Source organism: Condylura cristata, unplaced genomic scaffold, assembly GCF_000260355.1.
Source record: "Condylura cristata isolate star-nosed mole 26May11 unplaced genomic scaffold, ConCri1.0 scaffold00038, whole genome shotgun sequence".
Classification (NCBI taxonomy): domain Eukaryota; kingdom Metazoa; phylum Chordata; class Mammalia; order Eulipotyphla; family Talpidae; genus Condylura; species Condylura cristata.
This window is the reverse complement of record NW_004567139.1, coordinates 1,886,383-1,898,844: the sequence shown is the minus strand read 5'-3', so window position 1 is coordinate 1,898,844 and position 12,462 is coordinate 1,886,383. Positions and strand designations below refer to the sequence as shown.

General features: G+C 45.7%; 1 protein-coding gene across 3 annotated transcripts in view; it reads left to right on the top strand.

Moving 5' to 3' along the window:
* The window catches only part of PITPNC1 (phosphatidylinositol transfer protein, cytoplasmic 1), a 239,540-nt gene that overhangs the window by 131,491 nt on the left and 95,587 nt on the right, over nt 1–12,462 (top strand). For all 3 annotated transcript variants that reach the window (XM_012733098.1, XM_004693447.2, XM_012733100.1), the window contains exons 3-4: nt 759–847; nt 1,820–1,827. In XM_012733098.1, the coding sequence (XP_012588552.1) occupies nt 759–847; nt 1,820–1,827 (97 nt within the window). The remainder of the gene's footprint in view (nt 1–758; nt 848–1,819; nt 1,828–12,462) is intronic.

Here is a 12,462-nt window from a genome sequence, read left to right as displayed (position 1 = left end):
GAGAGGATTCACTGGCGACAGAGTAGGGGGCAGAACAGGTAGATCTACTGAAATACACTGCTGAGGGGAGCAGTGGAGAGGCAGGAGAAGTCGGCTGTGCCCTGTGGTCACCCCCCTGGCCTGGGATCGAGCTCAGGCTGCAGTGGCTGAGGCTAGCTCCATAGTGCTGTGTCTAACCCCTTGTGCCACCGGGGAGGCCCTATATATCTTTATAGCATGTACATCAGCCCACTGCAGTTGTCAAGGGACTATTGTTCATCCTTCCTATCTCAAAAGTTGCTGCTCTATCGCTTTAGTTCATTTTGGAAAGTTTGCCTACTTTGTTAAGCTTGTTAAGCTGACACCTGGTTCTGACATTTGCCCTTATCCTCCCCCTCGCCCCCAACCCACCTAAACCCATGCTCAGGCCTACACATCGCTTTATACCATATCCTCTACATCACCCTAAGAATCAAGGGTCAGGCTGGTCCAAGACCCCAGGCAGTGTCTCCCAGGCCCTGAATTCTCATGTCCTTGCAAATCAAGAGAACAAGCTCACAATCTTATGCCGTCCCCTGTTACTGGACTGTACCCTTCAGCCTTCACGCACTTCAAACACACATGAGCAGGTGCAGCAGACAGTTAACTACAGCAAAAAGCAGAGAGATGGGAAGGGGTGCCCCAGAGTCTGTTTACCCAGAAAGATGTGGTTGCACGGTGAACCTCTGAGCAGACTCTAATTCTAGTCTTTCTTTCTCTCGCTCTTTCTTTCCCCTTAGCAAACTGCCTAGCTGGGCCAGAGCTGTCGTTCCCAAAATATTTTACGTCACAGAGAAAGCTTGGAACTACTATCCCTACACAATTACAGGTAAGTTCTTGGTGCAGCCAGCCGGTCACTTGCCCGCAGTGAAGACAGAGCAGTGGTGGGATCCCACTGATTTGGGGTGGCTGAGCCACCCAGGGATTTACGGAGTCAGTCTGTGGCCCTTATCCTTTGCCATCATCCTTCAGGCCTTCCTCACAGGGAATGGGTGGTAGGGTGTAAGGTAAATCTTCCATCTTCCTCCTTACAGTGATAGTTGTTTATGGGAAAGGGAAATGAAACTTTTTTTGGTGACATTTGTAGGGGCTACATTCTTATTTCTCCCTGTTTTCCTCAGTGTTCCCCAAGTAAGCTCTGGGTGTGGTTCGTTAATAAAGTACTTCTTATAATTTGTTTCACGGTTTGCCACCAAAAAACCACCCAACTAAAACCAACCAACCTTGACTGTAATTTGTGTAGATTCTGTTGGGACTCTATCCCAAGCCATGTTCTTAGCAATTGTGTAATATGAGTCTTTATGGCCCTTTTCTACTCACTTGGGGAGTGATAGTGACCTATGTGCTGATATTGAACTAGAAACTGTGGCCCCCCAAATTCAAGATCCCACTTGAATATCACATCAAATTCTTATTGGTTATAAAAGCTCCACTGAAAGGATCCATTGTGGTTAATGAAATGCTCTACTGAAATGATTAGCCTTTAATTCTGCTTTTATAATGCCAACTCTTTGGGTTTAATTTGCCACAAACCTATATGCTAAATTGAGTCTTGTCTTACATCCCTTATCAGCCCAACCACAGAAATAGCCTCTGAAAGAGTTTCAAGAGCAAATAGCGAGATATTCGCCATTTATGAAAATTTAATTTGGGGGAGATTTCTCTACCACACTTTTAAGAATTGTAATTTATCAGTATGTGTTAATTTTGTGGTTTTATATTGTATCCGATCTCGATCATGATTTTGTCTCTTTTTTTTTCCCCCCTTTTCCATCTTGACCAAATGAATATCTGCGACTAGAATACACGGTAAGTTTCATTTAATCATTTTTATATATTCAGCCTAAGATCAGTGGGGTAATTGGAACGTCCTTTGTACTTTTCATCTTATCAATGTAATAAAAAAAATAGAGGAATGATTTAGAATCAGAAATATTTAAATTAGGCTATTACACAGTTCTATATAATACAATAACTGGAATGTTCTCATTGAAGGTTAATTCAAAATGCCCTGATAGTCACTTTACTTCGTTAACTTTTGCTTCTGTGTTAGATAGCTTGACTGTTGTTCTTGTGATCATTCACTGTAATAGAAGAATAGTTTCTAGAAACATGGCATTAAAGAGATGATGGTCTTTACCCACGGGAGGTGAACCTAGGACTGACAGGCAATGGTCTGCTCCTTCTTGGAGAACCTTGGCGCCGGGAAGGCCTCCTTGCCACTGCTTTACTCAAAGCTCTGGGTTGGACATCATCGCTGGCTTGAATCCCAAGAACCTGTCCATCATTACTAAAACTGAAAACATAGGAGGGGAGGAAATAACCTCATAATATCATTGTGTTGTGGGCTCTTCACTTGACCGTTTTCCCAACAATGGCCAGTAGACCAAGCTGCCGTAACAAGAAAAGGTTTAACTGAGCTGGGATGGAGTTGAGCTTTTGGTTTTAAGCAAAACAAGCAAAAGAAAGAGAGCTACAGTAAGAGAGAAATGAAAGAGAATGACTCACTGTGTCCTTGGTGGGCACATAGACCCTCACATATAGGGGGGAGCACAATTAATAGTCGCTGAATCACAGACTGAATTCATGAGTCACAGGCACAGTCCCAACAGGTCCATACAAGTGTCACTGACTTTGCAGTCACAAGGTGGCCTCTGACGCTGCCACTGACTTATTAGCTGAAGTTCTGAGACGAGTAACCCCCCAGTTTCCCGTTCTTGAGTTCACGCTGGTGCTGGGCTTTCTTCTCAGCTGTCCTTTTGCTAAGTTGAAAAAATGGAATAGTGCTTTTCATAAAAATGTTTCAAAGATCTCCGTAAAATAAAAGGTACTCCACTCAAAGGATGGTTGGTAATGATGCCTCTCAGTGTTGGGTGTTAAAATGACTTTCATGACATGATAGAAGTGTATTTGAATATATTTAGAAATAAATGACATTTCTATATATAGAAATAAATGTCATTTCCCCTGATGTTAAAAAAAAAGCCCAATTATATGGTAAAATCCACATTTTGCATTTTAGAAGCCAGGGAAGCTCTGCTCTAAAACAGTTTGACTTGTCTGAGCCTAAATCGCTTCATCTCTAAACATGGGATAATTCCTCTTCCAGCTGTTAGTGGAGGACTCAGTGATCTCATGCAGGGGCTGGAATACTTTTTCTCTAAAGGGTCATATGGTAAATATTTTCCACTTTGTGAGCCAAGCAGTCTTTGTGACTTTGCAGGCAGCCACAGACAACAGAGAAAGATGTTGGCACGGTGTATTGGCTCAGGCAGCCAGCAGATTCGGCCCCCAGGCTGTGGTAGGCCAGCCCCTGATCTAATGTATAGAAAGCTGTTAGCACATTGTCTGGCAATTAAATGGTTCCTTGCCAACACTGGCCCCAGAGCTGCTGTTTCTGGGAATTGCACACTTTCCAAGAGGAAGACTTTGGAATCTATTGGATCCTGCCTCCATTAGCATCTGGGCAAATGACTTCCCACCCAGCCTCCCTTTCTTCATCTGTAAGTGGGGAAAATGTAATAGCTATCTGGGAAGAGTGATGTGAAGATTCTATTAAATAACCTGCATAAAGTCTTAGCTCAGGGCATAGTAAGTGCCCAATAAATGCTTGTCGTTATTGTTTATTGGGCAGTGCTGGATGCTGCCGTCATTAATATAAACGTTTATATATTATATCTTAGTGCCCTTCAATGCAGACTGGGCTCCTGCTACTAGACTAGAAAGTACTAATTGTCTAGGAGATGATTTGGCTTTATTTCTATTCACTTCTCTAAAAGCCTGTGTTTGGACTTTTCATTTGAAATATGATTGATGGTTACACACAAGAGAACCCCGTCCCTATAACTACGCAAAGGCAGCTATTTGCCTGGTGAGCCTTAGAGTCAGGTCACCTTGACTCGACCCAAACTGATGGCCTTTATTCTCCATAAGCTCGTGGCAGTGCCATAAGATGCGGGGATGATTCATTGCAAAAATCAAGCCTGGAGAATGTTTAATAATATTGGGTTCATTTTGAAGAATATGTATGAAGTACTGAGGTTCTGGGAGTGGAATGCAGCCACGACTCCTCACAGAACCCCCCGACCCCCAGGCATGCACACGGCAGGATCCCTGCCGTGACAACCTCTCTGGGCAGCCCTGTCACTGTACCACGTCTGTGCAGCCATGTTGGATTTAGGGGGAACACGACGCCTTTCCGACTTCTTAGCCTCTGCTTCACAACACTCCTGCAGACCCGAGCGCACCATTGAGACTTTAAAAGACACAAAATGCTTTATCCCTCTTTGAAAATATTTGGAGGTAAAACAAAGAGTTGAGAGTTGTGTAGTCAAACCTGCATCTCTTGCTGTTTGACTCTATTACTTGATTTCTTCTAGGCCCTCATTTGGGGAGGGGTGCTCCCTAATATCCAATCCTTGAGATGGCTTCCTAGGGCTGCCTTAGTGAAGCAGCACAAACCAGGTGACTTGAAACCAGAGTCCTATTTTCTGGTAGTCCTGGACATGGAAGTCTGGACCGACTCATCAGCAGGCCCTGTGGGGGTGGGACCTGGGGAGGAGGTAGGAATCCTTTTCCTCCTCCAGCTTCTGGGTTCCCAGCATCCCTTGGCTTGTGGCAGCCTGACTGCGCCCTGCCTCCGTCTTCACATCGTCTCCCTCGGCGTGTTTCCATACCTTCCCACAGCGTCCTCTTTGCTGTCTCTCCTCTTCTCAGAAGAACACCAGTCAGATTAGATGAGGGACCGCCCTGGTCCAAAATGATCTGATTCAACTAGTCACCCTGGCGACAACCCTAATTCTAAATAAGGTCATGTTTTGAGGAACTGAGGTTAGGACTTCAAGATAAGGGGGGTGGGGAACACACAGTCAAATCCATGATACCATCTTTCAATTTTAGGCTAACAGTCATTTTATTGTTTATTACAATGAGGTATAAAGCATCACGCTCCCTTGAAGGCTTCACTGACATAACTCAGCCCTCTGGGGAATCACAGTCGGATGAGAAATAACTAGACATTCTGGGCAAAATTTGGGAGTGAACAGCAAGTGATGATTTTCTTCTGATGGCAAGACAGGATGGGCCACCTCCCAGGCCAAGGGACACTAGAGACCTGCCCACTGAGCTGGAAGAGCAGGGCGGAGGTTCAGACAGAGGGCAGGATGAATGGCACCATCGAGTCTGGCCAAACAAGCAATTCAACATGATCCTGATCTCTGGCTCAAGGCCTTGAACTTCAGGGACAGGGTTCTAGGCTTCTGTGTAGCCCCCTTACACAGACGGCTTGATCATGCGGTGCCAGGGAGAAACTGGCCAGTTTTAGCAAATAAAACACAGACTGTCCAATAAAATCTGAATTTTCAGATAAACAGCTAACAGTTTTTAGTACACCTATATCCTGAATATTTCTTTAGGTAGTCATACACTCTAAGATTGTCCATCTCTTATTTTATCCAGCCCTCCTGCGGGGTGAGGGGGTGGGAAACCTCATACTTAATGTATATTCTTAAAAATAAACATAATATCATTACTATCAGAGACACCTGTATAAAAATCAGTTCTGAGAACGGGGGCACATGGGTAGGGCAAGGGATAGAGCATTGTGTAACTCGGGAATCTATCTGGCCATGGACATGCTCTGTTAACATCAGCCCAGTGAAATGACCTGTCAGAACAGGAGATGAAATGGGCTAGAAAGTTGGGTAGAAAAACTAGTGACATAACTGACCATATTTCAAGGGAGATTGGTGCCCAGTGTTATAGCTGAAACTCAACCAATATTGAAAAAGAAGCAAGAAATCAGCCTGGGAGAAATATGGGGTAACTCTCAGAGAAGGTGAGGTTTGGGCTGACCTTAGGGACAGTAGAACTCCTACCTGGAACACACATCAGCTTCGTCTGAGTCACCTTGACTTGCATAAATCAGGTGGTTTGAGCAATAGATATTTTTCTCACAATTCTGGGTCCATGGCCAAGGTAGGGTCTCTGAGTCACTTCCTGAGTCTGCTTCCTGGTTTGCAGACATCTGCTTACTTGCCATGTTCTCCCAGGGCAGGGAAAAGAGCAGTCGGCCCTCCTGTCTCTTCGCAGAAGGTACTGGCCCGGTCTACCCCTAATCCCTTCCCAAAGCCTCCTGAAAAGCCATCATGTCGGATGTGAGGGCTTCAATCTGGTTATGGGCAGGGTGCAGTTCAGCCCACCGAGTGCGCATTCCAGACCCCTGGGCAGGTGCTAGCAGAGATTCTGGCTGCCTGGACATGCGGAGACCAGTTCTCAGCAGCTTTCAGTGTCGGGCGAGGTCTGGACTTACTTCTCCATAGGGAAGCTACATTGTTCCTGGCTAGTCCTCTTTAATTTTCCATCCCAAATATAGGACAGCTTTTCTTTCCATCTCTGCAGTGACCGGGGCATCCGTTTTCTCTCTGGATGCAGGTGCTCTCCGAGGCCCGCAGTGTTCATTTTAAAGCTGCCTCGCCCCACCCCGCACCCCCCCAACTCTGCACTCAGCTGTGTTTCCACCCCTCTGCCCACCACAGCCCCAGGGGAAGAGCCCACTCTTCTGACTATGGGGTCTGCTCCCAGGATTTAAGACAGATGCTTGCAGTCTCTCCATCTCTTTTCCTGTTTTTGTGCTTTTTTTCACTGGCCTCTGCATTCTGCAAGCCTTTCATCCAAAATACCTCTTTTTGATGTCATTCTGAGCCCTATATTCCACAATTCTATCTTTGCCCAAAAGTAAAACCTCCCCAGTGCAGACTTCCCTGTGAGGCCGGTGAGCATGCCCTGCTCCCCCTCCCTCCGTGGAGCAGAGGAGCGCTTAATTCTCCAGACAGGTGTCTTTTCTCATAGGATTAGCCCGGAGCAATGCCTTTTCCAGCGTCCCGCTCTTAGATCCGAGTGTCCAGCCTGTTCCTGAGACCTCATGCTGCCCTCATTTGTGACAAAATCCTGCTAAGAGAACTTTCTATTTAAGGTCATCTAGGGCTTCAGCATTATCACAGTTATCAAGACGGAAAAGCTTTTTCATCACTGTGAGTGACTGTGTGTGTTTAGGATTATGTGGAAAGGCCATTTGCACAGGAAGTGGAAAAAATATCTCTAGCTCGGTTATAGGGGAAAAAAAATCTTAATTATACAGTAAACAAAGAACAACATGGCAACAATTTTCCAGAGGACAGATCATTGCGCTCATTCTTCAAAACCTGCTGGTTCTTGTGAAGTTCACAAAGTCACAAAGGAAGGTACCGAGGAGACTGGCTGCCTTCCAGCGCCTCCGACTTTGTTTTTCTAGGGCTAAAACAAGGCTGAGCTGGAATGTGAACATCACCCCGCAGCATCAGGCCTGCCTTGGTAGTAATGGTGGGGGGGAATGGGTTTTCTTCTCAGTGGTGAGAATTTGAAAACTTGAGCTGTAGGAATTTGAAAACAGGGCCTGGAATAGAGCCTCTGGGGGTACTTTGGGGCTGCATCCTCCCTGCAAACGAGAATGCATAGAAGTAGGGATGACAAAGGGCCACTTGAGGACAAAGGGCCACTTTGGTTAGTTAGCATGGTGGCCTGCCCAGGAGGGGGCTGTCTCATGCCCTCCCCCCCCCTTTCAATGGGGGGATGGAGAAAGAGTAACGGGTAGCCCGCCGGGGAGGGAGGACACCTTCAGACCTTCGGACTGTCTCATCCGTGCTCAGGGTCGATTTGGTCCAGACTGGGGAGAGAGCGAAGGCCATGTGTGGTTAAGAATGGCAGCCCATGCCCCGAGGTGAACTTGGGTGATCTTTCTGGAAGTGGTGATAAGAGATGGAGGTATTTTTCTGAAAGCAACTCACTGTTCTGGGTAGGAATTCACTCGCAATCTTGGCATTCTCAGTCTCCCCGATAATTAAAAGAGCAGATGGGTGCTTTCTGTATGGACCTCTGACCTCCATTCCTCAAGACTTCTCCCCTTCTTGAAGCTCCCCTCCCGCCCCTGCCTCTGCCCCCAACATTATTTCCTCTCCACCTCCCCCCCACACCTTCTGCTTGGTCCCAGCCAAGGCGGGTAGAAACCACTGCATTACTCCAATAGGAAATAGTTTCAGGGAAGAGACATGATTATATTGGAACCCCTGGGTTGGGCTTGTTGGGAAGGAAATCAGTGCAGTCGGGCCGCTCAGCTACTCTGTAAATTTGAGAATGAAGGTCCCCAAGTATTTTAGAGTCATGGAGACATAGGGGTAGGTTTGGTCTGTTGGGAAATCAATTGTGTCTCTGCACTACAGTTAATCCTGAATATAGTGGCTGTAGGTTACATGGGATTAGTGGGGAGGGAGGGGCTGAGAAAGGAAGAGACCCCTTCTCTTAGAAATATAGCTATATGACCTCAGGAAACAGGCCAGAGAAGCAGTTGTCCAGTTGGGGGTGCTCGCGAGCATGGCAGTGAGTAAGCACAGGTCAGAAGAGGAGATGGTAGAAGTCGGTTCAGACCTGGATCAGCGCATGGAATCAGAGGGACTGAGTTCGAAACTCTACAGTGTTCAAGAAAATTTAGATGGAAACAGCCTAGAGCTATTTATAATAACTATCATGAAGATGGGGAATAATCAGTTAAGTAAAGGAAACACTGGGTTATACAGACTTAAATGGATGGTGTCGTTGCAGGACTTCTCAGAGCCTTTATCCCAGCATACATTATGATTCTCCAAAAGGGAGGTATAATATGCAACACTTCCCACTTTGATTTGCCCCTGGGACCCTAGATATTGCAAATCCAGTCTTCTAAAATTTGGGGGACTCCAGAAAATTCTCTCCAAGTTAGAACCATTTTGGGTCCACTAAGTAGGCCAGTAGATCAGTTCTGAATGGTATTTTCTCCTATATTTCAATGTATATCTAAATTTTTTGAACCTTGAAGAATTCTCAACTGCAAGAGTGCTGCTGACCTTGGTCATTCTGGCGCAGGTGATTGCCTACAGATTACCACTATTCAAATACCAGCATTGTTTTGAAGAACTCAGTGGTATGATGACCCAAACTTATATGTTCCTCTTTAAGGAAAATCAATTCTGTTAGACCCCGTAGCAAAGTTAGGCAGGGCACTAGGGTGATAATGAGCTTGTGCATTCCCACTTATGCCAGTCTAGAAGTTGAACTGCTTGGGTGGTCGAGCCAGTGGCAATCAAGGTCATTCACACCTGTGCAGGGGCCTTGTCTAGAACTGGTCATTCACCTGATGGGCGGAGCCCTGGGCAGGCAGGAGCCTGCAGCCGCCAGCGTTTGTCCACTTTACCCCTTCCCATTGGCTTTAGCTGTTCCCAGACTCATCTTTGTATTTCAGAAAAAATGAATTTGGAGAAAGGAGGAGAAAGAATAAAAGATAAAATCTATTGCTCTTACATAACACTGAAATTGTTTGCATTTTTTAAAAGATTGTACTTATGTATACAGAACTAGGGTACAGGCCAGAGGTGCAGAGGTTGTGAGAGTCACTAGAGACGAGTGAGGAGCAGAACAGGCAGAGGGGTGAAATACACTGGTGAGGGGAGCAGCGGTCGGGTCAGGAGAGGTCTGCTGTGTCTTGTGGGTCAGCTCCAGGGCCCGGAATCGAACTTGCACTGAAGCAGCCACCGCCAGCTTTGCAGTGCTACCCTTTAACCTGCTGTGCCCGCCAGGGAGGGCCAAAATTGTTTGCATTTTTAAAGCACCCTTCCCTCAACATGACTTAACAGAAGACCATCGTCAGAGGAAAACTCTCTGTTTAAAGGAATTTCTGCAAAAGCTTTTCCTAGGAAACCCTCCTTCTTTGTTTTCTGCTTTCCTCTGGTGGTACTGAAAATTGGCTTTCTCTACTGCAATTTATTAATGCCTATGGAGCTATGGTCTGTTCAAGCCAGTGAAATCAGTATAATACTGCTGGAAAGATGTTATGAGGCAGAGTTCTTTCTGTAAAAGTGAAATACAGAAAGCTAGGGATATACTAAAATCGCAATCTTGGTGATTAGAGAAAGCGAATATAATTGCCCCCTTATCTTGTGACCTCTCTTTACCCCTGAGGCACTCAGAACTACATGCGTGTGTACATTTAAGTGGAAAATTTGCTTAGTTGTTTAGGAAAGGCAACTCACAATTTCTAGCTGAGGAAGCTTGGAAGCTGACGTCTCCCTCCCTGCACACTGGCGAGCCTAGACATTAGGGAAGTCACTGATTCACACCGTCGCCATTCATTCCCATCTCTGTTACTTACTTGCTGTTCTTTCATTCTGTGTGCTGCCTATTTAAATCCTCATCTTGCCTTTGTTTTGTGTCCCCATCAGTATTCACAGCACCCGCTGCTTCCCTCTGCCTCGACAGGTCCAGCCCTGGATGGTATGAGCCTGCATTTAGTTTCCTTGCTCCATTTTCAGAGAAGCTTTGGTGGTAAACCATGCCCCATTGAGGAAACACTCTCATTCATGCATCCGCTCCCTCTCCCCTGGCCTCGCTTCTCCTGGCAGCTGCTGTTCCTCAGCATGTCTGCGGAAAGCCAGAGGCTCCTTGCATGAATGAACTAATGAATGAACAGAAGCGCAGTGTGGGGTGCGGGCCCACCAGAGGCAGCGGAAAGGCTGACGTTCATTTCTCACTGTGGGCTGGAATACCAGCAGCCGTTTTCCTGCTGTTTTTCCCTGCTCCACCTCACTCAGGCTGCCTTCTCTCCTCGCCCCCCACTCTTCCAGGCCTCACCACCTGTCTGGGCCACATTTCTCTTCCTGGTTAGCCTGTATTTGGGAAGCCATTCTCTGATTCACCCACATCTTTATTGTGTCTTTGTTTGTTTGTTTTTGACATTTATTTATTATTATTTATGGGTACAAGAACTGGGGACCAGGCCAGAGGTGTGTGGGGGCTGAAAGGATTCACCAGAGACAGAGTGGGGAGCAGAACAGGCCGACTGACGAAGTACACGGCTGAGGGGCACAGCAGGGAGACAGGTCTGCTGTGCCATGTGGGTCAGCTCCCTGGCCAGGGATTGAACTCGTGCTGCAGTGGCTGTGGACAGCTGCAAAGTGCTGCACTTTAACCCTTTGCGCCACCAGGGAGAGCCCGCATCTCTGTTATTTACATGCAATTCCTTTCTTCCTCTCTTTGCTTTAAAATTCCTTTGTTTTCTCCACTTGGGTTCTTCCTCTCACTTTTTTTGAAGTATCTTCTTTGCAATTTTTTCCCCACTACCATGTCACTGTTACCACCTACCCGTTATGTGGTTGTGAGTTGGTCCCCGCAACTCACAACCACAAGGGAAGCCCAATAGGTACCCTGGCTTTCTTTGAATTTCCCTGCATGACTGAGATCTGAGTTGATGCGGGAGACAGCTGGACATACACCTTTTTGAAATTGATGGGTGTATTGAAGATCTGCCATGCACAAAAGAAACATTTATATCAACATATGTCTCACCTTCTGTCTATAGGGCAAATTCTCTGTCACAGTGGAAGGATAAGAAATACCCAGTGATTAGGGAGTAAGTGAAATATTAGGGGTGCAATGTGTGGTAATGGGTGGAAACTAGAATTCTACTGGTGATCAAGCAATAGTATAGTCAAATGCAGATTTATAAGCTGTACACCTCACAGGTAATGTTTATAAATCAATGTTACCTCAATGAAAATTTGTTTTTGAAAAACTTCCTGATGAGAAATAGAGAAAATGGACAGGTCCTTTAAAATTAGGGTTCTACCAATGTTTTTCTACATATAGATGTACCATCCAGTCTTCTCCTTTGCAAATAGCAAAAGTTCCAGTCTTAGATTCCTTGAATGATAAATCCTAAACTCTAAGCCTGATCTCACTTAGCTCTGTGGAACATTCAGGATATATTTTTTATTGTTGAAAGGTAGAAGCATTTGCAAATCCAGTTTCAGTAGTGATCCCATCTCAAGCTGAAATTCTGTGTATGGCCTTGAAGTACATTTAATATGATAATATAGAATATAGTGCCAGAGAATCGATGTCTTCTGGGGGATTCCATTAGAGAGAAGGTCAAGTCTATATAGAGTTTAATGTTCATTGAAAGCAAGGAACACCTGTTGGATGGAGTCAGAACTAGCTGGCCAGAGAGAAACGCATTGTGTTCCAGGTAAAAGCTAAAGGCAAATGAGCTTTTAAAAGTCTATAAATACTTCATCTACCTAAAGCCAGCTTCTCGACGCTTCCATTCAACTTTCTCTATTCCAGTCCTCCTTGTAAAGTGGTTCTCTCGGACATGGAAGGATCCCAACTCGACGAGGGACAAAGCATTAAGTTGTTGAGCTCAAGCAGCGGTTTTCAAACTGTCCTCTGGCCCAGGGCTTCCATGGACAGACTTCACTAGCCTTCATGTCCCTGCTTCATATTTTATTTGACAAAAGAATCTGCTGCTATTTAAAAGGTGGTTGAAGCACCTCTCACATCTTGGCTTGTTCTAAAACTCCATTAACGAGGCCCTTCCTGGTG